Source organism: Sarcophilus harrisii, chromosome 6 (assembly GCF_902635505.1).
Source record: "Sarcophilus harrisii chromosome 6, mSarHar1.11, whole genome shotgun sequence".
Lineage (NCBI taxonomy): Eukaryota > Metazoa > Chordata > Mammalia > Dasyuromorphia > Dasyuridae > Sarcophilus > Sarcophilus harrisii.
This window is the reverse complement of record NC_045431.1, coordinates 38,976,597-39,002,905: the sequence shown is the minus strand read 5'-3', so window position 1 is coordinate 39,002,905 and position 26,309 is coordinate 38,976,597. Positions and strand designations below refer to the sequence as shown.

At 31.4% G+C, this 26,309-nt stretch overlaps 1 protein-coding gene across 5 annotated transcripts in view; it reads left to right on the top strand.

Annotated features, from left to right (window-relative positions):
• CLOCK (clock circadian regulator) overlaps positions 1 to 26,309 on the top strand; it is a 111,451-nt gene that overhangs the window by 65,458 nt on the left and 19,684 nt on the right. For 4 of the 5 annotated variants that reach the window (XM_031944016.1, XM_031944013.1, XM_031944015.1 and 1 more), the window contains 11 exons: positions 1,987 to 2,076; positions 11,154 to 11,274; positions 12,388 to 12,501; positions 14,364 to 14,482; positions 16,318 to 16,400; positions 16,582 to 16,688; positions 17,659 to 17,806; positions 18,314 to 18,389; positions 23,818 to 23,959; positions 24,836 to 24,936; positions 25,478 to 25,567. In XM_031944016.1, coding sequence (XP_031799876.1) covers positions 1,987 to 2,076; positions 11,154 to 11,274; positions 12,388 to 12,501; positions 14,364 to 14,482; positions 16,318 to 16,400; positions 16,582 to 16,688; positions 17,659 to 17,806; positions 18,314 to 18,389; positions 23,818 to 23,959; positions 24,836 to 24,936; positions 25,478 to 25,567 — 1,191 coding nt within the window. The remainder of the gene's footprint in view (positions 1 to 1,986; positions 2,077 to 11,153; positions 11,275 to 12,387; positions 12,502 to 14,363; positions 14,483 to 16,317; positions 16,401 to 16,581; positions 16,689 to 17,658; positions 17,807 to 18,313; positions 18,390 to 23,817; positions 23,960 to 24,835; positions 24,937 to 25,477; positions 25,568 to 26,309) is intronic. The other variant, XM_031944017.1, reaches the window with a different exon arrangement.

Below are 26,309 nucleotides of genomic sequence, written 5' to 3'. Positions count from 1 at the left end.
TTAAATAGTGATGTGGGTTAAATAGATTTTGTCTGTCTTGCTAAAAATATTCATTAAAATTTATTTATAGGAAGTGAAAATGTCTTCTTTTGCAGTAAGGAATATAATCTTTAAATCCCACTTATTATAGCATTTAGAATTACACTTCTGAAATTTTCTATATTCACATTTCATATTTACTGTGTGAAACATAGTTTTGGCAATTAGTAAGTATTTGCTATTGTTGCCTGAAGATAAAGGCGTGTGTGTGTGTGTGTGTGTGTGTGTGTGTGTGTGTGTGTATATGTGTGAGAGAGACAGAGAGAGACAGGGAGAGAGAGAGTGAGAGAGATTGATTCTTGGATCTAGATTTTGATATAAACATAATTTAGCCTCTTTGCAGAATTTTCAGTGTTCAGTTCAAAATACGGGAGAAAAAAAACTTAAAAAAAAAACGAAAACAACTGATTTCATTAGGCTATATTTCACTGACTATGGTTTCTCTGGCCAGAACATATACTTACACACTCATATAGACATATATAATAATTAATACACCTATATTTGCATTAAAATATATGTGTTTGTATATATCTATTCAATTGTATGGTGTTTGGTCTACTTATTTGCACTATGTCTAATAAAAATAGCTATTGCTGTCATGCCAGTACTCTACTTTGTGTACTGGCCAGAAAAACGTTAGCCAGTTAAAGTATGACCTTTTATTTAGGTTTTTTTCCCTATGTCTTAGACTGAAACATTAAAAATATGGCAAATGAGCAGGCCAGTTTATGTTTGAATAAGGATCTAGATTGAAGAATGTTACATACACACAAGACTGTGAGTAGGAATTGCTTCATTCTTTGTATTTGTATTCCTAGTGCCTAGCAGTGTCTAGAATACACTAAGTGCTTAATATATGTTTGCTTGCTTGATACAGATAGACATGTATATATGAGTGTTTGTGTAGGTATATACATTTTAGCAATAGCAGTAAATATTTTGTTTAGTTGTATCCTACTCTTTGTGACCCTATTTGAGTTTTTTTGGGCAAAGATACTGGAGTGGTTTGCTATTTCTTTTTCTAGGTCATTTTACAGATAAGGAAATGAGGCAAACTAGGTTAAGTGACTTGCCTAGGGTCATACATCTAGTACATGTCTGAGGCAGTATTTACTGTGCCAAAAATGTATATAATATATGTTTTTTCATGATGATAATGAAGTGAAAATTTAATTTTTTAAAGAATTTCTAGAAAGAAATCTATTTTCATTTTGAAAATGTTTGACATATATATTTATACATGTATTTGAATGCATATACACATACCTTTCATCTATACAAGATAAACATTTTGCATATTTTCCCACTACTTCTGACACTTGTTGTTTTCTTAATTTAATAGTCGGAATTCATGATGGAAGACTAAAAGTAGGTCATCAGTGGTACTGACAATGACACTTATTGATTTATTATCCACCAATATTGGGGATGAGCAACATTAGGCTGTTTTATTACATTCCACCTTGATATATTTTATTCTCATTTTAGTAAAAATTTTATCCTGAAAAAACATTGGGAGACTTTATCTACACTAAAGGTTGTTGGCATATCAAAAGTATGAATTGTTGGGGGAACGGGGTTGTACCTGATAAGTGTATATACATTAACATTTTCTAATGAGTCACAATACGTATATGTACAGAATACTATGTAAGTGTAACTGAAGGACAATCATTGCACTTTAGTACTGTATAATTTAATAGAAAAAAAAAGGTGAAAAAGGTTTGCTTTCTGTTTTTATTCTTAAATCTAGATACATGGAATAGGGCTAAAGTGCACATATACAAAGCAATTGAAGGAGAAATAACACAATATTTTGGTAGTATACTTATAAATCTAGATAAAGTTATTTATAAATACCTTTTTGTTTATCCTATAAAATGACATTTTTATTTATTATATGAACTTTCTTTTCATTTAACTGACCATTATATTTAATTTCAGGCTCTTGATGGTTTTTTTTTAGCAATCATGACAGATGGAAGCATAATATATGTATCTGAAAGTGTAACTCCATTACTTGAACATTTACCAGTAAGTATAAAAATTGGTTGGTAATGAAGCAGATTATAGACTAAGTTTCACAGGGGGATTAGAGTTCTGCTTTTTTTTTTTTTTTTTTTTTAATCAATTAGTGTAGGTATAGTACCTATTTAATTTCTGTCCATGCTTATCATTGTGTTTTGCCTTGTGCTTAGTAATAATGTTTATTGAATTAAGTAACAGTAGTATATAGGATCATACTCCATTACTTGTCCTTCCTTCCTTTCATTTTTAATGTGTTAGCATACTGGTATGACAAGAGAATGGAATATCCTAATACTGTCCCCTTTGCTTGGAATTCTCTTCCTCATCACCTTCTCCTCTTAAACTCTGGCTTTCTTTAAAGCTGAAATTGATAGCCCTATGAAGGAGGTTTCACCTAGTCTCTCCACATACCAATGTCTTCTCTCAAATATTATTTTCTATCTAGTTTTCATGTGTCTTTTGTTATCTTTTTATGTATTCGTTCTCTCTCCATTAGTATGTAAGCTCCTTCAGGGCAAAAATTGGTTTTTATTTTTATTTGTAGACTAACACTTATCACGTAGTTTTTAATAAACAAACCACAGAATTGGAGAATCCGAGTTCATTTAGACCAATTCATGTGCTTGTTGATTGATTTTAAAAAAGAAAACCTCCTTGATAAGAGGAATTATAATAACATGATGGTGGTAGTGGGGTGGGAATCTAAAGATAAATAAGACATGATCCCTCCCCTCAAGGGGAATACTATATAGGATATAGATACTATATATAGGATTTAGTATTGAGATATGGTTTGGATCACTTCAGAGGTTTGTTTTAGCTCTTAAGAGACAGCTGGTTGGCGCAGTGGATAGAGCACCAGCCCTGATGTCAGGAGGACCTGAGTTCAAATATGGTGTCAGACACTTAACCTTTCCTGGCAGTGTGACCCTGGGCAAGTCATTTAACCCCAATTGCCTAAAAAAAAAAAAAGATTCTATGATCTTAAGCATACTAAAACACACATTGATAATTATGGCACAAAGCTATATATAAGCACCAGAGACCAATAACTTTTTACAGGGTCATATATGCATATCCCTAGAAACATAACAAAAAAAGAGTAAATGGAACCCAAGTAGATTGATATTACTTCCTAGGTGATGAATAACTAAAGCTTTCAAAAAAAAAAAAAGGTTAGGGAGAGAAAGGGATGGAAAAAAAATCCAGCCTGCCTTGGACCAAGAATAGCATGACTGGGATAATAGCATATTCCAAAGTTCTAATAGTGAGGATCAGAAAGATGTAATAGAAAATGAAATTTCAAGAGACAAGGTTCATGGGGGCATTATTCAATTTAGTGATCTGCTCAATAAACTGTTAGCTGGATGGACCTCTTATTGCTGTTGATTGATTGATTGAATGGGAGGCAAAATTCAGATGAGGACTCCTTCAGGCAGTCTTTTCTGAGGAGAGTTACAGTTATGTCTAGAATGGGGCTACAGCATTATATGGCTTAATTGAGGTGTTATAATAGTTTTTATTAAAAGCTGATTTTCTGCTGTTATTATTTATTAAGTTGGTAATATGATTATCATTCCTGTCTTTTCATTTAAAAGATTGGCAATGCAATGTATTCTAAAATAAAATTATGAATCATAAGCAAGTATTAATCATTAAAAATTAACATTAATATATAAAATTAATAAAAACATTTTAAAAATCAATAGTGTTTCTTACCCAGAATAAATTAGCTTGTAAAACTCAGCCTATAGAACATGTTTTACATAGTTTTTAGATAAAGTTTTGTATGTGTTGTGTTGTACTAATTTTCTCTCTAGTTCTTTTTCTTATAGGTCTCATTTATTTTTCATTTTTTTCCTTCCTTTATTTTCATTTTACTTATCTCTTCCAGTAATTCTAGCTGAACTTGTGTTCAAGCTGTCTTTTTTGTGTGTGACTTTGCTTATAGATATAGATTTTTTTGAATCACTTTCTCCTTCTGAAATTATCTCAAGAATTTTGTTCACTTTAATAGCATCCAGAGAGAATTTCAGAGTTGAGCTTGTGTCTTTATGTATCCTCCTATTGCTTTTTTGGGATATTGAGTGCATCCAGGATCTCAAGGTCTTTTTAAAGGTGGGGAGGTGAAAATAAGCATTTATATAGTGTTTACTGTGTGCAAGATGCTATGCTAAGTACTATTTATAAATATTATGCCATTTGAACCTTTGACATGTGAGGTAATTGATGTTTCCCTTTTACAGTTAAGGAAACTGAGACAAACAGTAACTAAATGACTTTTCTAAAGTCATTCAGCTTGTAAATATCTGATGCTATATTAGAACTCAAGACTTTCTGGATTCAAATTCAGTACTCTATTTACTGCACCACAAGCTTCCTCAGAAAAGCAGTCTGATCCAGGACAGTCATAAATGTTGCCATTCTGATGTACAGAATTTCTACAAATTCTTGGACTAAGTTTGAGTCTGAACAACACATCCCTAGTCTTGTGTAAATGTTAGAATATGAGGTCTGTAAGGGCAGGTACCATATTTTTTTTGCCTTTCTTTGTTTCCCCAGCTTAATATACAGTGCCTGGTATATAATAAGTGATTAATAAATTCTTATTGAGGAGGAGGAGCCAGGATGTATGAAATACTTGATTTTTGCAACTTAAATGAAGCAAGGTAATAAATTGAGACTGCAGCTTATTAATGTACATAATCACATGACTTTATGGCAAGTCTAGGTTTGTGAAATAAATTCAAATATATTTTCATATGTTAGTGACTAGTGATTATAATAGAAGTTTTTTGTTTGGAAGTGTTTTTTTAAACCTAAATCAAGTTTGGAAAACCAATTAAGTGATTTTGTATTTAATAAAGGCTTAAAAGCTTAAGTATTAGGTGTTGTATAGAATATTGAAGTTACAAAGACAAAAATGAAACAGTACTCTGCTTCAGGATACTAAATTGTATTGAACAGATAAAATCAAAGACACAAAAAAGCATAGCACAAGGTGTGGGATGAAGGAAGCAAGCAAGAAAATGATTGCCTACTTTAAGAAAAAAAGAGAAGTAATAGAAATAATTGAATACTTCATAGGAGTCAGAGTTTAGGACTAGAAGGTGACTTAAAGACCTTTGAATTCAATGCCTTGACTTTACAGATGAAGAAGTAGCCTCAGAAAGATTGTTTAACAAAAAGTTATATTGATTGTTAGATCTGAGATCAGATATCTTTTCCTGATTGCTACTTCCTTCCGTTACTCTGAAAGGGAAAAATTTGAACACTAATTATTTAAATGCTAAGAAGCTATATTTTAATATACTTGTCAAAATTTGTTAAAAGGTTTTGTAGAACTTAGGACAGTGACCTTTAGAAAAAAATGGCTACACATATCCTAGCCCACCAAAATTCAGTCCCAGAAAATGCTGTTAATAAGGGATGGAGCTACATGTTACAACAGTTACATAAAAATGATGAGGGGACTTTTTTTGCACTTATTTTAGAAAGAGCCAAGACTTCATTTGTTCTTTAAACACTTTGGGCAGACAGTGTTGTTATGTTTAGGAGTGAAGGAGGTAGAAAAAAACCTGGATTGTCTCACTTCTCTCCAAATTTAGTGTCTTTGAATTAGAATTAGATATTAAACAGAAGCTAAGTGGAAAAATCCAATCTCTAGTTTGACTGGCAACAGAATCTTTCTTTAGTATGATGAGCTTCATTAAAAACGGCTAACAAGTGTAATTGAAAAGTTGATATCTAGCTCTCTTAAGTGGCTCAGTTATGGTAAAGCAAAGATGTCAGGCTAGGCCATGAACAACTGTAAGCCTACAAATATGTAGATTCACATATGTAGGTTGAGACACTAATGACAGCTAAAAGACAGTAAAAGAAAAGAAAAAAAAAACAAAACTATGAAAATGTTAGTGTTATGTTAAAAAAAAAAAAAAGCCTGCCTTTTGTTTTAATTAGTATCTTCATTTCACATATCTTTTTCCTGGTATCTATCAAGTCAAAATTAATGCTTGAATTTTAGTTTATTTTGATAAGAACAAGCAAATCCCAATTTATGCTTATGAAGAGAAAGGTAGGTTTTAGCCATGCAGGAAAATTCTGCCATCTTATGGTAACTGTTCAAAATGCATACATGAAAGTCCTCCTGAGGCTGTGAAGGAGAAATAAAGCATTTCAATGACAGTCGGTGTCATCTTGTAGACTATGTTTAAAAGATTTTAAATTTGTTTAGAAAATTATTTAGTTTTAACCGCCTCATTTTTTGGATCAGGAAATTTCGGGTGACAGATTAAGTAACTTGCCCAAAATTAAACAGGTAATTAAGCAGCAAAACCTAGATTCTAATCTAGAGTCTCTGACTATAAATCTCATATTTCCCTTCTTGCTTTCCACATATGGCATGAGGGCCAATTTGATGAATAAATGGATTTTGCACTGGTTTGCCAAGGTAACTGAAATTCCAATATCATAAATTATTTTCAGTGGCTGATAGGCTTATCAGGAGCCATTTATTAGAATTGAAGGTAGCTTTGGGAGACATAACACTCAACTCAACATGTTCTGAACTAAATTAGAGATAGTCCATTTTTAGGCTTAAAATATATTGGCAAAGCCAAAGTTATCTTCTGGATTTTATAGAAGCAATAGGAAAAATTTATCCTTTTATTTTTTTTAAATTTTTATCCTCCTTTTATTTTGGAAAGTTGCCATATTATATTTTTTAATAGAACAGCAGTGTACATGGTGGATGCACAAAGAGCTAGCTAGCCTAGAAGGAAGGCAATTATGTCAATCCTACCTCTGACACAAAAGGGCTGTGACTAAGCAACTCTGATAGATTGCAGAGACAATGGCAGTCTGCACTGATAGAAGGAATTTCCTTACCTGGAAGTTTCCTTTACCAATGAAATCACTGCTTTTGTTTTTACCTTTAATAATATTTTGGAGAGAAAAGTACTGTCAACATCAAATTTCTCTTACTAAGAACTCCTTTTATGATGCATAAGGTGGTTTGGGAAATGCTGCCTTAATCCCTTATTCCTTAAAATTGTAGTCAGCAAATATCTGATATATATGTTATATTTAAATAATCATTATAGACAGTCTTTTCTTCCAATTTATTCTAATGTCAAATATGGACAGATTGTGTTTATGTTTTATGATATCTTTATATCTCAAGAGAGAGATAGAGATGTTGAGAAAGCATAGAAGGTAAATCATGTTAAATGCCAAGTGAAGGGCACAAAATATTTGCTGAAATGTTACAGGATTTTGGAAAAAGAGAGCTTCCTGGGCTTAGTCTAATCAGTGGTAGAGTTAACCACAAAGAAATAGATGTTAGGTTTAGTTTTTAATAGATGAGAAGTTTCAGATAATTAAAAAGAGATGAGAAACTACAGAAACAGCATGAGTAAGAGTATAGAAATGATGTGTACAAGACATAGGACTGGGGTGGAAAGTTTGGATAAAGGAATACTTAGGAGCAGTGAAGAAAACTTTGAAACAATGTTAAGGAGACCAAACTTTATTTTATAGTAAATGGAGGGAAAGATATCTTTAAAGCAGCGTTTGAACAGTGATTTGTTTGGGATAATGTTTCTCATTCTTAACATCTGGCTAAAAACAAGTCCCTCTGGAAATAGGATATAGGCTCATTATTAATTAATTAATTAAGATGTGGGGTAGCTGCCAACTGCCAGGGCAGGGGAGGTGATGCTCAAAACAGAAGTCATCTTCCCTGAAGACAGTCCTAGTGGCAGTTGATTTTTTTTTTCTTCAAAGGTTTTGATACGTGATGAATATAGAGCCCTTGGCCACAGATTTAGCTTATTAACTCAGCTTTAACATAATTTAAAATATCAATCAATTAAATAAGCATTTATTAAGTGCTTACAAAGCACCAAGGACTGGGTTAAGCACTGAGCTACAAAGAAAGGCAAAATCAGGCCATATTTCCAAGGAACTTCTGTTATAATGAAGAAAACATATATGTAACTAAAAACCTACAAAATATACGCAGAGTAGATGGGAGGTAACCCAAGATAGAGAAGCATGTCAGATTGAGCTTAACAAAATAGTCTTTCCCATACTTTTCAAAGTGGCAGTAATAACAATTTCATTATTAAAGATTTTCATTTCAAGATTTATTTTTTCTTTTTTGTGTAAGATTTGAAGTGGGATTGATAGTGTATGTAAATTCTACATCTCATGGATTATTATAGGCTTATAAATATACCACCTGAAGACATTGTTAATTGGGGTTTCCACTTAAAATTTCACTCAAAGATTATTCTAGATGTATTTACGTCTGTTTTGATAGCTTTTTGTCGAAGGCATTTAGTATTATTTTAATCACTTTGGATTTAGATAGATGTTATATAGTAGCTAAATTATTCTTATATTCTTGTACATATAGATATATTTGCCCATAAACAAAATTATGGATTTACATCTAAAATCAGCAGATTTTTAAAAATTGCTTTTGAAGATCCAAAATGACTCCAAATAAAAAGCAATTTAGAAATACATTTCTAGATTTGGGGAAGAAAATTAAAATTCTTATGAGTTACATTCTAATAAAAAGGATCCTCACAGAGTTACCTAGATTATTAGTAGAATCCTATTATCAATGTTGACAGAAATAATCTTTTAAAAAATTATTTTTTAAAAAATTTAGGTATCAAAAAAGAATATTTTCATAAAAGATACTATATTAAGTCATGACTCTGTTACAAGTATATAATAAATGCTACAAATTTCTTTCTATCCTTTAAAAAATTAGCTTTTTGTAAAAAAACATTATGGAATAAAACAATTTTGTCATAGGACAAAAAAAATTGTACATGAAATTTGTATCTCTTTTTTTGGCATTAATATTGACAACCTCCCCTCCTCCATAGCCCTATCTTCCCTCCACCTTCATTTAAAAAAAAAAAAGATCTTGTAACAAATATAATTAAGCAATGCGTGTATTATACATATGTATTTGTGTGATCCTATGTACTCTGGAAACATTCATGTATTCATTTATCAGAACAATTAAGATATTCTTTGCAATGTTATCTTTTTATAAATTGTCTTTTTCTTTTTGATTCTACTCACGTGACTTTGTAATAGTTCCTACTTCTCAAGATTCTCTGAAATCATCCCTTTTATTATTTCTTATAAGAGAACAATATTCCTTTATATTTGATATCATAGTTTGTTCAGCCTTTCCCATTTGGTTGTTGATGATTCAGTACCAGTTCCTTTTTTTTTTTTTTTTTTTCTTTTCTTTTTCCCCCTTTTTAATCTTCCCTTCAGGATAGGAAATTTGTTTTACTTGTGACTATTCCTTGCCTAGTTTTATCCCCACTCCCAACTTCTTCACTTTATTCCGTACTGAGCTTTAAGTATTTCTATACCAAACTGTCATTCAGTCAGTCAGCAACATTAAACACTTATTGTGTTCTAGATCTACACTAAGCTAAGTTCTGGACTTATAGAAATGGCCAAAAAAAAAAAAAAAAAAAAAAATAGAGGAGCTGTGGGGAAACAAAAATGTCAATTCTTATTCTCAAGGAGCTCCCATTAAAGGAGCTTATTTATAGAAATACATTATATACAGGATAAATTAAACATAATCAATGAGGGAAGACACTAGTATTAAAGGGTATTGAAAAAGGTTCCTTTGGAAGGTGAAATTTTAGCTATAACTTGAAGGAAGCTAAGAGAGAGAGACAGACAGGCAGACACACACAGTGTCTATGTGTTTATGTGTGTGTCTGTGTCTTGATGTGTTTGTGTGTGTTTTCAATTTTGTTTATTTCAAATAAGAATATAAATCTTCCTCCCCTCTTTATTCTGTCTTCTTATATAACTCAGGAGTAGTGAGCACTACTCCTTTCTTCCACCCACTAATAAATGTATTCTTTTTATTCTCCTTTCTCTTTCCCTCTGTAAAACCTTCAGAACAAAACTGGAATGCTCCCTAATTTTATACGCTCAGTAACCTTTGAAAGCTATAAGTTTCTGAAAGGAGATGTTTTTTCTCCTTCTATTAAAATGTTAACACTGCACTTTTGGATAGTCCTTAGTCTCATAAGTTGTCCTTTCTAAGTTTTTCTGAATTCTTTTGTTTGCATTTCAGAAATTCTATTCACCTCTGGTCTTTCCATCAGAGAAATGTTTAAAAATTCTTTATCCTTTAAAGATTTTTTCTCTTCTATTGCCCACTCTCCATTATTGTTATTTTCAGCTTTATATTTGTTTCTGTAACCCTCTCTTGACTTTTGAAATATCGTATTCCAAGATCTACTCTTATTTATAGTAGAAACTGTAAGGTTTGGAATAATCCTAGCTCTGGTTCCTAACATTTAAACTATTTGTTTCTGGATATTTGTAGTATTTTTTTCCTTTGATTTGGGATCTCTGGATTTTGGCTGTTAGATTCCTGGGACTTTTCCTTTTGTGATTTCTTTCAAAAGATGATAGGTAGACTCTATCTTTTTTCCTTTTGATTATAATAGATCTAGATAGGCAGTTTTTAATTCATGATTTTTTTTTAAGAAATAGTGTTTAGGCTTTTTTTTAATGAAATTTTGAGGGAGCTTTAATTTTCTTCCTCATTTTTCAGTTTTTGGTGTTATTCTTATTTCTTGATATCTAATGGAATCATCAGTTTTTATTTAGTGTACTATAATTTTAAAATGGTCTGTTTCACAGATGAGGTTTATAGCTTTTTTTCCCCTGTCATTTATTCTCCTTCTAGTCCTTTCTTCTAGGATATTTATTTTATTTTTAAATTTCTTCATTACTTCTAAATTTTAATACAGTACTTGATTGTTGGTCTGATTTGTTGGTTGTTTGTCTGAAGTGGATTTCAGATTTTTGAAAGAATGGTGGGAAAGCTTGACTCTTCAATTACTCAATAAGTATTAAGTGCTTATTATTGTTGTCTCAGGCAGTCGCAATGGATGGAAAGTCAGTCAGTTAAAACTGAATTATATGCTTTTACTTGTAACTTAATTATGTAATTTTTAATATATATGTGTAATTGAATGCATTATAATTGTCTTAAACCCCCCCCCCCTTTTTTTTAGTCTGATCTTGTGGATCAAAGCATATTTAACTTTATCCCAGAAGGAGAACATTCAGAAGTTTATAAAATGTTGTCAACTCATCTTCTGGAAAGTGATTCATTAACACCAGAGTATCTAAAATGTAAGTAGTGGGTTCATAATGGGTACTAAAGGTTTTTTTTTATTTAATAAATCAGATAAATATAATATTTGTATACGTGACATGTCTATATTTTTTTTACCTTTATCACAGATAATTTGAAATTTCTTAGATATTACTGAAACATTGTCTGCTTCCTAATTTACAATATGAAGTGACAAGAAGGAAGTCACTGTTAACATTTAAGAGCAGTTTGCTAGAGTGGTGAGTGTGGAAATCATATAGGATTAAGTGAGGAATAAGAGGGTAAGAAGTGAAGCTGACTACCAGATTTGTTTCCCAAAGAATACATAAAAAGGGGAAAAGACCTATGTGCATAAAAATATTTATAGCAGTTATTTTTGTGATAGTAAATAATTGGAAATTGAGAGATGTCCGTTAATTGGAGAGTGACTGAACAAGCTGTGGTATATGAATATAATTGAATACTCTTGTGCAGTAAGAAATGATAAGGAGACCAATTTCAGAAAATCCAGGAAAGACTTCTGTGAACTGATAACAGTGGAATTAGCACAACCAGGAGAACATATACATAGTGTCAGTAACGTTGTATGAATGTTATAAATGCTTAGCTCTTCTTAGCAATAGAGTCATCCAACACAGTTGTAAAGGAGTCATGATAGAAAATGTTATCCACATTTTGTGGATAACAAAGAGAAAAGAAATGGTGGACTCTGAACGTAGAGTGAAGCATCCTGTTTTCACTTTTTTCCCCTGTGGTTTGCTTTTTGTTTTGTTTTTTGTTTTTTTGGTCTATTATTTCACAATTGTGACTAATATAGAAATAGGTTTTACATGATTGCACAAAAATAACTTAAATCAAATTGACCACCATTTTAGGAAGAGTGGAAATGAGGGGAGGAGAAGAAAAAATTAGAACTCACAACATTTTGTAAAAATGAATGTTAAATATTAAAATGAATGTTGTCTTTATATATAACTAGAAAAAATAAAATACTATTTTTAAAAAGGTGACAAGCAAGAGGAAGGGTAGGTACAAGGAATTTGGCATTAAAATGAAGGAAAGATTACGTGGAGAGCCAAATGAGAGGTTAAAAATATTTTTTAATTAGTAATACCTTTTTTGCTTCTCAGCAAAAAATCAGCTTGAATTCTGTTGCCACATGCTCCGAGGAACAATAGATCCAAAAGAACCACCTACATATGAATTTGTGAAGTTTATAGGAAATTTCAAATCTTTGAACAATGGTAAGTTCCCAGAGAATGATTCTTATGTGGAAATGTTTAATTTGAAATTAAGACTTAAAATTTAATTTATACTGGCTAACCTCAGCCTGTTCATCAAACCTTCCACTCTATTTGCCATTCTCATTTCCCACATTGACTGTTTTCAATCTTTTCTCTTCTTGCTATACTCCCAACTCCATATGTAGACATGACATAGACTACTTCCATGAGACACGGAGGATACCTAACAGGTCTTTTTTTCAGTTTCTTAAAAATCTTAGCATCTTCTTCCAGTCCTCATTTCCTTCTGATCATAGATGGGAAAGGTACACCTCTTCCTCATTAAGGCTTCCTGTGATTGTGAGACCTTAATCCTACTTTCTTTACCCCTTCCGTGACTTTCTTGTTCCAGAAATTGTTCCCTTCATTTTGGATGTCTTCATCTTTCCATTTCTGCTGGTGCTTTTCTATTGTCCTAATGTCCAGGTTTCTCTAAACTCTCCAAACCCTCCCTTTAACCTTTACTTTATATGCTATCCAACTAAAAATCCAGTCTTTGTCCTCTCCACTACCAACTCTACTTTGTGAACATGTACAAAGTATTTTAACCTTGCTGAACCTCAACTTCTCATCTTGAATATGAGAGGATTTCTAAGTAAGGTCCCTGTGAGCTGTACTTCTATGATCCAATGATCCTCATTCTTTTACGTTCCAGCTTCCAAACTGACCTCACCCCATGTGTTCTACTCAACCTTCTTTCTCACCACCCTTCCTTTCTGCAGCATTTCATGTTGTTGACTGTACCTTTCTTCTACATGTCCTCTGCCATGGATTCAGACATAGCCTTTTCTCCTGGCTTCTCTTCTTAGCCACTCTGCTGCTTCTCTCTGACTCCAGCATCTTTGCTTGCCAATTTCATAGATTCTTATGCTTCACCTACTTTCAAAAGCTTCCCTAATCTTTTCCCTTCACTGACTTGCGTCTCCTTCTGCTTATAGCATATATCCATTCCAGTGTACCAGTAATACCATAATCAATCAAATTACTTAATTTTCCTCCTCACCCTCTTTGTCTTCATGAATTTATTGTTTCTTACAAGGACATTAGACTCCAGTTTTTGAGACTTTTGTTTCAGACCATCCTAGGACATAGGTCTACATCATTATTATTTGTCTCAGTATTGAAATTGTCTCCTCATAGATTTTCTCCCCCACCAGTATGCTCTCTGTTTCAACCTATTCTTCATATAACTTCCTATCTTTCTTATATAGTTATATATAGCATTCTTGCTCAGAAATTCTCAGTATCTCCCTTTTGCTTACAAAATAAAGTTTAGCTTCTTTTGCCAACCATTCAAGACACTCCACAAGGAAGTGTCACTCTACTTTTCTATCTTTACCTTATAGTATACCCCTCTGACCAGTGTTCTAGGTAAATTGGACTAGTATGCCTTACTCCATATTCTTCCATCTCTGTTGCTTTGCTTAGGCTCCACTCAGCCTGGAATGTTTGTCTCTTTCCTTGATGACATCCTTTCTTTAAAATTCAATTCACATTGCCCTCTCCTCCATAAACCCTTCCCTTGTTCTGTTTGGTAATGACCTTTTCCTGATCTGATCTCTCTGCTAGTGAGATATTTTATGTCATGTTGAAGGTAGTTATGGTTCACAGTTATTGGTATATTATTATTCCTGTAATAAGCTGCAAGCTCTGTAAGGAGAGGAGCCAGGACATAGAAACTTCTTATCTCCTTTAGCACCTTCCACTCCTCTCACAGCAATTAGCTAATGTTTAATGTTTAATTGAATGGCATTGACCAAGAGAATAGAAGTTTAAAATAGATGAAATAACTGCTGATATTTTTTTCTTTGTCATTCATTCAGTATCCAGTTCATCACACAATGGTTTTGAAGGAACCATACAGCGATCCCATAGGCCTTCCTATGAAGACAGAATTTGTTTTGTAGCTACTGTTAGGTTAGCTACACCTCAGTTCATTAAGGTATGTTTAGAATTTTGCTTCCCACATAGGATATTATTTCAGCCTGTCATTTGAACTATCTGCATTCTTTCCTATTTCTAGAATAATAAAAACTTAAATACATTGAAGTCTGGAACTTATGAACTGTTGTTGAGTATGTACAAACAATTATATCATTTTGCAAAAAGTTAGTTTAAATCTTGTTATCAATCAATTCCATAATTTTTATAGTTATGATAATTTGTATTTATGTGGTGTTTTAATGCTCATAAAATTTTATCCTTACAATAGTCTCGTAAAGTAGTTAATACAAAAACTATCCCATTTCACAACTGAGGAGGCTCAGGCTCAGCACTTAAGTAATGAGCCCTTGGATCCAAAGCTATATATGGGGTACTGGGGAGATTCCATCTTTAGTTCTCCTTTTACTGTACCAAAAGGATTGCTTTAGATTTATTGCAGTGAGCAGTATGTACACTTTAAGTGCATATTGTTATTTGTTTATTGGTTTCTACATTTTTTGAATACTATCATACTTTTATAACAGCATAGTTAGTTCTTCTTAACCATGGTGAGGAAAAGTCAGAGTCTAGATAATAATCTTAAATAGTTGATTTTAAAATTATTAATTGTATTTTAAAATGTCATCATTACCTTATTTGCTATAAATTTACTCTAATTTTATTAGTGAATTATTCTTATTTTATTAATAAATTGAACTTGCATTTATAGAAAATAAACCAAAGATAAGAAGAAGATGAATTAAACATATGCTAGAAGAAATTTAAGATTTAAGAATTATGAATATAGTGCCTGGGTGAATTGGAGATGTCAGATCAAAACTTTTCAGACCTCAGTTTTCTCACGTAAAAAGTGAAAGGGTACTTTAGGTGACTGTTAAGATCCTTTCAAACATAAACTTACATGATCTTCTTTGAGACATTCACAATAAAATATCCTAATATGGATGATCAACAGTTGATTATTCCAACTGAAATTTGTTAAAGATTCGTTGAACAGTCAGTGAATCCAAGCGTTTCCTTCAGAAACAAGTAGCTTGATCTACCAGTAAAAGGACATTCTCTTTTCTTTTCCTATTGCTCATTCTTATAATGGGTATCTCAGCCTTTCAAATCTAGCCCTTGACTTTTCTCTGTCCCTCAAAATGTTGTGATAGAGGTTGATCAGTATCTGTCAGAATCACAACTATAACTTTGTCATCATTCCCCAAAAGCACTTTGGTAGCAGTTGGGTTGCCAGAAGACCCCTCCATGCATTCTCTTTTCCCATGGCCTGGGGGCAGTAATGACCATGGGCTTCTGGGGTTTGTCCTTATTCTATTTCCTAACCTGAAATCCTGTAAATGGATAAAGGACTTTAGTGCTTAATAGTACAGATATTTAATAGCCTTTCTTACTTAGATCTCATAGCTTATTCTGTGCTGCTTCTCCAAATGCTACAAAATTGAACTGACCTCTCACATGTACTTTTCTACATCATAATGTAAGTCCTCCATGGAAGTTCCACCAAATGCTCATTTTCATCTGGTTCCTTTAATCTCTAAGAGATAACACTGGACCATTCCATTTGCTGTCTCTTGTTTGCAATATATGCCTCTGATGAGGTCTTTTACTCCATATCTCATATCCCATTAAGCATTGGAAACATGCTGTAGCCCTCTCTGTCTGCCAGGCTTACCTTGCCCTAAAACTTTTTGAAATGTTCATTTATCAATCATTGCCAGCTAGGGTTTTTATAACAATATACACAATTAAAATCATTCTGAATTATTCAGAAAAATATTTCTAAATTATACATTTTATGACTTTTTTTTTTTTTTTTTTGCTTATTTATAGGAAATGTGCACTGTTGAAGAGCCCAATGAAGAGTTCACATCCAGACATAGTTTAGAATGGAAATTTCTCTTCCTAGATCACAGGTAGGACCTAAGAAAAAATTTAGGGAAACAGACATTATATTTTTCCAAGCTAATCAGAATTGGCTTTGGAATTTTTATGCATTTTCCAAAATTTATCTACTAAAAGATTTTACTAGTTGTGTGAGTTTATCACAATAAGGTAACTGCCTTTTTATTATTATTTTTTTAATGTTTAATCTAGGGCTCCTCCCATAATAGGATATTTACCATTTGAAGTTCTGGGGACATCAGGGTATGATTATTATCATGTGGATGACTTAGAAAATTTGGCAAAATGCCATGAACATTGTAAGTAAATGTTATCATTTTACTGTATTCATAACTGTTTTCTCAACTATTGAAATCTTCATAATAATGGATAAGAGAAAGTTATTAGGATATGATAGTTTTTAGCATATGAATAAAAAGAAATGGGGAATTTCACTGCATATTTATATTTGCATTGAGGTTGGTAGATAAGGGCCATAAATAATAGTGTTAATTTTCTGTTACTGTAATGTTAAATAGCATATCACAAACATTATATAGGAACATTCTTTTGGAAACTGAAATGGTTTCTTAGGCTGATTGCTATTTATTTACTGAGTAAAATACTATTTCATGAAATTGAAGTTTGCAAAGATATAAACTATGTATTGAGAGAATCCACCAAAATATATATATTTTTTGCTTCTGATTTAAAAAAACATATATCAATATTGTTTTATCTTTAAAAATAACCTACTTTAAAGCTAAATTAAATTTAAATTAAATTAAAGCTAAATATCAATTTAAGTCTTTGTTTTCCTGTACTGATTGAGTAGAGCCCTCTAAATAAAGCAGGTTAAATAACTATGCCAAAACTGAAAGAAAATTTTGTTTGAGTGCAGTTTAGTCTGATTAGCAGAAGTCCACAATGTGTATGCTTGATTGATTTGAAATCAATTATTTATTACAAATAAAACAAAACAATAGACAAGACTAGACCTCTCTTGACTATGTCTTTATATACATATGCATGGGGTGTGTGTGTATGTGTGTGTTGTTATATAATTTTGAGTTAAATAATAACAGATTAACTGTTTTGGAAAGTATATTAATTGCTTGAATCATGAAATTACTTCTAGAGTGTTTGTTTTTGACTGAATCACTGTAGATGGTGGAGTTTGTGGAAGTCAAATCTTCCTAGATTCTTTGAGAAAGTATAAGCTTTTGTATGAAAATCATTCCTAATAATTAAAGACATAAATCAAGAATAAAATTTTTTTTTCTCCTCTAGTAATGCAGTATGGGAAAGGCAAGTCCTGTTATTATAGGTTCCTGACAAAAGGGCAACAGTGGATTTGGCTTCAAACTCATTACTATATCACTTATCATCAGTGGAATTCAAGGCCAGAGTTTATTGTTTGTACGCACACAGTAGTAAGGTAATAAATAGTTCCTTTAGAGAGTCTTAGATAATAGTTAATAATAAATTTAGTAACATTGTTAACTAAAAGGAAAAAATGTATTTATGGTTTTTAAATCACCATAAAAAAATCAATATTAGCAAGAGAAGTAATGGAAATTATCTTAAAAGTATAATCATAACATTTTGTAACTTATGGCAGAAAGTATAACATTAATGTATATACAGAATTCAACTAGATTTACTTTTAGAAGTAAAACTGGGGATTTTCGGTATTAACTTTCTCTTCGTTTACTTATTAATTAATTAGTAATAGTTTTCAGCAATATGTATAAATTTGGGGTTATCTAAGAGAAGTATTTGAAAAGGGAATAAAAACAGTAGGTGTAGTTTTGATGTTGTATGTTTCACAAAGAAAAGACTGTAGAAGTAATTCACAAGTGACTAAGCAAAGATCAAAAGCAAATGTTTTAAGTATTTAGAGTGACAGTATTATGTGTTCTTATATGTTTGTCTCCCTTTTCAGTTATGCAGAAGTTAGGGCTGAAAGGCGACGTGAGCTTGGCATTAAGGAGTCCCTTCCTGAGATAGCAGCTGATAAAGTAGGTTTCTTAACATTTCTAACAAATAGATGCATTTTCATTCATTATAATAATTTAAGAAATAGAATTTTAAATTAAAATTATTTGACTTTTATGTTCCTCAAACTTCATATATAAAATGAAAATGGTTTGTTGTGAGCAGATTGAAATAATTGACTCTTAACTCGGATGAAGAGATTCAGAACGGCAGAACTCTTGTTATTTACAGCCTATTGAAATTTGGTGGAAAATGTGAAGGAGCTCGGTAGTGGAAGAAGATAATATTATTATTAATTATCTTATACACTTGTTATTCTGTGGCTCTGGTTAGGTTACTTAATCTTTATTTGCCCCACTTTCCTCAACTGTAAAACAGAGTTCATAACAGCAGCTACCTTGAAGAGAATCAAATGAGGTAGTTGTGAAAAGTGCTTGACATGGAGCTTGTCATGTGCTTCCCTTCCCTTTCACCTCTTCCCTTACTTCAGGGCAGAGGATCCAGAATGTTTGATGAAAGCATTTATGTCTTAGGAAAGTTACCTAAAAAGAATGTCCTTTTATCTTTCCATGTCACTTCTCTCTTAGAGAAGATGTTGACTTGATATGGAAATTATTTTCTCCAGATGTGAGGAATATCTTTGATGTCTGAGAAAGATTACTTTCACTGACTGCCTTCTGTCCTTTCCAGCTTCATTTTTCCATGCTATCTGTATTCCCTCTGATGATGATGCTTATCCCTTTCCATTATTGATGCTTGGAAACTGGCTTTTTTGTGTGTAGGAGAGGTAATTTTTATCATCCTCTTCCCTATTAATTATGTTTACAAAAGCTTAATAGGATAAAGAAAAGAATTTAGTAGTCACAAATAAGTTAATTTCTAAGTTTTTCAGATAATAGGATCCTAAATTTGGAGCTGAAAGAAATATAATCCAGCACCTTTGTTATTTACGGAGACACCTCTCAAATCAAGCTCAAGGCACTGTTTCATCACTCCTAGAACCATAGCTTAAAATCCTCCACCAGCACGCTTAACTTTAATAGACATTTTGCTGAGATGGGATTGTAAAAACAATTATGACAAAACATTCCCTTCAGAAATCTGAAGACCTTTCATGATTATACATGGCATCAGTGGAAAAAGAGGGCACATACAGAGATGACACTAGGAGAGAAGCACAGACTTGGGGAACGTTAGCATCCAAGATAACTCATGGTATCCATTCTGCTCTTATTATCTCTCCCAGGCAGGTCATTCAGCTGGACTATGTAGTTTCTCCCTGCCCTGATCCAAAGTTTGATTTCTGATATGCCAGTCCTCCAATAGTCTATAATTGTCTCTCCTCTCTGCTCTCACTAAGGCTATCTCCTCCCTGGACTCTTCATTTAGAATATATGTCCTTCTTCTTTTTAGAAGGACTACCTAAAGTCAACAACCCTTTGGCCAGCCAACAAATAGTTTCCTTCTGATTATATCAAGCTTTACAAAATGTCTTCAGTAAAGGAATTATGGAAGGAGTTATGAAGTATAAACACTTATTTTCACTTCATTTAAGACCTGACCACTTCATTATCTGTTATCTTCCCAATGCTTCCTGTGATTATCTATTGGGCTGTCAGGAAAGCATTCTGATTAACTCTGCTCCCTCCCCACACGTATCAGCAAACTGAGGCCTAATTAGGTTGGTTAAGTTATTTCCACAAAGGTTTGAGACAGCACCATCATAGTTTATAGTTCAAAGTGATACCACTGCTATATAAAAGTGGAAGTAAACGTGAATAAATTGATTTTGGACACTTGTATAGCTCCAGTCTGCAGTTTCATAATATAATAAAACATAGAAAACTTTATTTCATTTGATACTACTGTTATTACTTTATTTGAAATATGATTGAAGTGATTCAGGCCAATCCCAATAGATTTGTGATGGAGAGAGCCGTCTGCATCCAGAAAGAGAACTATAGGAACTAAATACAGATCATAACATAGTATTTTCATTTTTTGTTGTTGTTGTTTGCTTGCTTTTTTTTTTTCTTTTTCATTTTCTTTGTCCTTTTTGATCCAATTTTTCTTGTGCAGCATGATGTGCAATATGATAATTGTAGAAATATGTTTGGAAGAATTGTACATATTTAACCTATCTTGCAATATTTGCTTTCTGGGGGAGGAGGAAAAAAGAGGGAAAAAATTTGGAGCAAAAGGTTTTACACAGGGGGTGAGTGTTGAAAGCTATCTTTGCATATATTTAGAAAATAAAAAGCTATTATTAGTAATAAAAAATGAAAAATACATAGAATTCTGGAAAAGAAATTAGATTCGAGATATCTATTTTCTCCTTTTAGGAAAAAGAAAAATTCTTTATAACAAATATGTATAGCAAAGCAAAGAAAATTTTGTCTTTGATTGCATACAGAAGTACAAATGTCTCATTCTGTACCTTAAATCTCAATCAGGTGGCAGATAGTATAGTATGTTTCATCATGCTCCATTGGAGTCTTGGATAGTCAAGATATTATTGTCTGATATAGTATTGATCGTAGTTTTTACAACTTTCAAAGTTTTGTCTTTATAGTAGTATTACTGTATAAATTGCTTTCTTTCATTTGTTCTTTATCATTTAATTATCAGTTTATAGAGGTCTTCAGAATTTTTTATTTTTATAATATTGATATTATAGTGTAAATTGTTCTTCTGATTTCTTTACTGTATTCTGAATACGTCCATATATGTTTTTCTCCTTTGAAATTAGACATTTTCTTATTTCTTAGAATATTTCATTTAATATTCTGCTACATTCATAACCACAACTTAATAAGTCATTTCTCATTTGTTCCTTTAGTTACCAGTTTTTTATTGCCATAGAATATGTTGTACATGTAGGACTTTTAGGCCTAGCAATGTTATAGCTAAATTAGAAGGCATACAGTATTTTTTCATATTTTAATATTTTTATTTCCCCAGTTATATGTAAAACAATTTTTCCCCATTTATTTTTAAAATTTTGAGTTCCAGGTTCTCTCCTTTCTACTCCACCCCCACCCACCCCATCCCCCAGTTAAGAAAGCCCATGTGAAGTAATGCAAAATATTTCCATTAATGTTGCAAAAGAAAATGTAGATCTTCTGTTCTCCCTCCCCCCCAAAAAAAACAAAAACAAAAAAACCCTCAAGAAAAAAGAAAGTATGCTTCAATCTGTATTCAGATACAATCACTTCTTTCTTTGGATATGAATAGCATTTCGCATCATAAGTCCTTCAGAGTAATCTTGGATCATTGGACATACACTATTCAGTAACTTTTTGTTAATAATTCCAAATTTCTTTTCAGAATTTTTGTACTCAGCCACAGGTGCACCAACCAATTCATCATTGTACTTGTTATACCTCAAGCCCCTTAAACATTTACCATTTTCTTTTTTCATCATTCTGGTTAAAAGAGGAAAAAAAAAAACTATAGACTTAATGTCCCTAATGAACATTGATGGAAAAATTTTAAATAAAATATTAGCAAAGGACATACAAGAAATATTAGCAAAACAACATTTTTTAATGATTATATACTATGACCAGTTTGGATTTGTAACAGCAATGCAGAGTTGATTTAATATTAGGAAATCATAAGTTTAATTAACTACATTCATAACAAAATCAATAAAAAATTTACGATTATATCATTAGATGCAGAAAAAGCTTTTTACAAAATATAATACTCATTTCTGTCAAAACACCAGGGAAAAATAAGAATATATAAACTATTCCTTAAAATAATAAATAGCATATATCTAAAATCATGAGCTTCCATTACACATAATAGAAACTATAATATTCCCATAAAATCAGAATGTTCTTTATTACCCCTGCTATTTGACATAGTATTAAAGACAAGAAAGTAAAATTGGTGGGAAAAGTATAGGTAAAGAAGCAGCAAAATTTTCACTTTTTTAGGTGTTATTATGATATATTAACCCCATAACTGTCAACTAAAAATTAACTGAAACAATAAGGAATTTAAGCATATTTTCAAGATATAAAATAAATCCATACAAATTATCAGGAAAAGACAGAGAAATTCCACTTAAAATAATTATAAAAATAAAAGGATATACAATAACTAATCCAGTACTAAATATATGGGCGTTTACCTATCAATATAATATGAAAATTGTAAATACAACTGTAAATCATGGGTTATAAAAATGCACCTCTAAATAATTGGAAAATATTTATTTTCCAATCTAAATAATTTGATAATCCAATAATAATCCAATTATTTAGATTGGAAAATATTAATTATTCTTGGATAAGAAAGGCCAATTTAATAAAAATGACAGAACTACATAAATTTATTTACTTATTCAGTGTTATACCAATTAAACTATCAAGAATCAAATGAAATAAAACTAAATATGGAACTAAAATTTCAAAAAATAATGAAATTCATGTGGTGACAAGAAAGAGAAGAATCTCGGAAATAATCAAAAACAGTGAGAATGAAGAGGGCCTAGCAGTACCGAATCTCAGTCTTTACTGTAAAACAAAATTTTCAAAACAATTTATTATTGGTTAAAAAATAGAGATTGATCAGTAACACAGAATAGGTATGTCACATGTAGAAGCATCGGTCTCTACTACCATTGTATTTGTAAACACGAAGACAGTAGCTGCTGAGAAACAATCCCTAACACAAGACTTCTGGGAAAATTGGACAGTATTATGGGAAAAATTAAATTTAGACATTTGCTTTACATTTCATGCCATGAAAGACTTCCATTGGATTGGTGATCTAAATTAGAGAAGTGTGGGAAAAAATCATGTAATCAGATTGATGGATACAATATAAGTTCATTGCCAAACTAAGGATAGAGAAGATCAGAGAAGATAAGATGGATAATTCTCATTACAAAAGACTAAAAAGTTTCTGTAGAAATAAGTCCAATACAACTAAGAGTAAAAGAGAAACAGTGAACTGTGAAATGTTTTTGTAATGAGTTTCTCTGATAAAGATCTCATTTTCAAGATATATAAGGAACTGATCACATTTATAATAAGAGCCATTCTCCAATTGTTATCTTAAGGCAAGAAACCCAGACTTCTATAGCCATATAAAAAATTGCTCCAAAATATTGTTAATTAGAGAAGTGTAAATGAAAGCAATTCTGAGATTTCACTTCATGCCCATATTTATTCTCTGTCCAATGAATGACTTTTAGATGAACCTGTTTGATATATAAAATGGTATTAATGGTGTTTGTCCCCTGCTTGTAGATGAGAACTACTATTTTGAATGCTTTGGAGAAAGATCTCCTTAGCTGATAAGAGGGAAAAAGTAACAGAATTTTAAAAATATATATTTCAGAATGAATTGTGCTTGTCTTTGAAACAAATCACAACTTATTTTAACTTATATACTTATTTATATACTTATTTTAACAATAATTATTTGTCTCTTTAGAGCCAAGACTCTGGATCTGATAATCGTATTAACACTGTTAGTCTCAAAGAAGCATTAGAAAGATTTGATCACAGCCCAACTCCTTCTGCTTCATCCAGGAGTTCACGGAAATCCTCTCATACTGCAGTGTCAGATCCTTCCTGTAAGTACTGCTGAACTGCATCTCTTTAAAAAATGGCAACCCACTTTTTCTTTTCATCTTATTTTTCACAGTAGCATATTTATGAAGCGGTCTTTAGTTTTAAAAATTGTGATATGAAGGTATTGAAGCGTTAAATAGAACTTAAATGTGTTTGTTCAGTGTGTCCAATTCTTTGTGACCCTATTTGAGGTTCTCTTCTCACAGTTACTGGAGTGGTTTATCATTTCCTTCCTTTATAGATGAGGAAACTCAGGCAAACAAGGTTAAATGACTTGCCCAGAATCACACAGTTAGGAAGTATCTGAGTTGGATTTGAACTCGGGGCTTCCTAACTCTAGGCCCAATGCTCTACTCACTGTGGCACTCAGATGCCTTAATTAAAATCACAAATGTTTGTATTTCTGCAACATAAATTAATTGTTAAGTTTTTAAAAGAATGAGTCTTTAAATCATCAATTAAATACATTTAAAGTTTTGATTCTTTTTCATTACTCATTCAAAAAAAAAGTTTGTTTCCCTTTTGTAGGAGAGACAACAAATGTTCTGTTACATGTTCATTTTTATAACTTTCTTACTTCCAGTAACCTTAGAAATTTGATGTACTTTTTAGAAGACAACTTTATAGGTTTCATCCAATCTGAAAATACTTTTTCATGATGAAGTTGTTTGTCTACATTGAGCATTTTATATGCTCAATTAAAAGAATAGAAATATAAAGGGATAATTATATTTAAGTATCCAAAAATGAATTTGTATTAAAAAAATTTTTTTTACTGAAAGATATTTTGAAACGAATGTTAGGAAAATTTTTGTAAATTCTAATGAATATATATTATATATATTTATTATTATTATTATTTTTGCTTTTAATACCAGCAACACCAACAAAGATAGCAACAGATAATAGCACTCCTCCCAGACAACATTTACCTGGACATGAAAAAATAGCTCAAAGGAGGTCATCATTTAGTAGTCAGGTAAAGTCTTGAATGAATAATTTCCTTTAAAATATTTTTGTAAACATTTACATAGAAGATCCATGGTACTTATTTACTATAGATAGTAAGAGATAAAACTGGAACCATCCACATTTACCTGGAGACCTAAATGTTTTGTGAAATATTTTCCATTAAAAAAAAATACTTAAAACTATTTTTAATTTTAAAATATTAGGTTAACTTATTTTAAGAAAACATGTTTAAAGATGAGTGTTCTTAAAATCTAAGTTTTGTTTTCATTTTAAAGGAATCTTTATATGACTTTTATGGAAATATGCACAACTTCACATGGGTCTTCTCAGTATGGGATGTGGGATGTGGGGAGGAAGGAGAAGAATCTGGAAGTCAAAATTTTTAAAACAAATGTTTTACATGTAACTGGGAAAATAATTTTTTTTAAATTAATGAATAGAAAAATTTTAGTAAAGACACAAATAAATAAAGAAATGTTTATTTCAACTAGAAGTGTTTATGTAAAAAAAAATCCCAAACCAATATTGTTATTATTGTTTTTTCCTAGTCCCTAAATTCCCAATCTGTTGGTCAGTCTTTAGCACAGCCAATGATGTCTCAAGCTACAGCTTTACATATTCAACAAGGAATGTCACAGGTATGAAAATTAATTTTGGTTTTGTTTGATTATTATAAATGAATTGTGTTCAGCTTTATTATTACACTTTTGAGATTTAAACTTTATGTAACTTGTTTAATATGCATATTTGAGATGGAAAAAATATAGTTCTTTTTTCTTCATTGTAGAAAAGACAATTGAATAACTTGCTTTTTTTTGAAAGGTTACTGAGTTTAGAGATATAGTTAAGAAAATATACATTGCTTTACACAGAGTAAATGTTCATTATGTGCCTGAATGAATGATCCTAATTTCCAATAAATTTACCACCTCTGATTATACCTTGAATTTTCAAGACACATTCTGAAGTTGAAAGACAAAACTCCACTTGTTTTTTACATTCATTTCTCTGTGATGAACCATGAATAATCAATAGGTAATCTGCTTAACGTGTAAAAGAAATAATAATTTACATTCTATTTTTGGTAGGGAGAGAGGAAAGTACAGATAGTTTGCCTTTAATTTACTTTGGATAGAGTGTTGGGTCTGGAGTTGGGAAGACCTGAATTCAAATATATATGACTCTAGTTGTATTCCTGTCATTTGAATTTTAGAGTTATACACATATGATCTAATCATTTGGTTTTTTTCCACTGTTAGAATTATAATGGCTAAAAAATAAGTTTGAGAATATACTTTAAAGCAAAATTTAAAGAAAGAAATGGCAGATTGATGCATTATAACTATAAATTAATCATTAACTCTTTATGTCAACTTATTT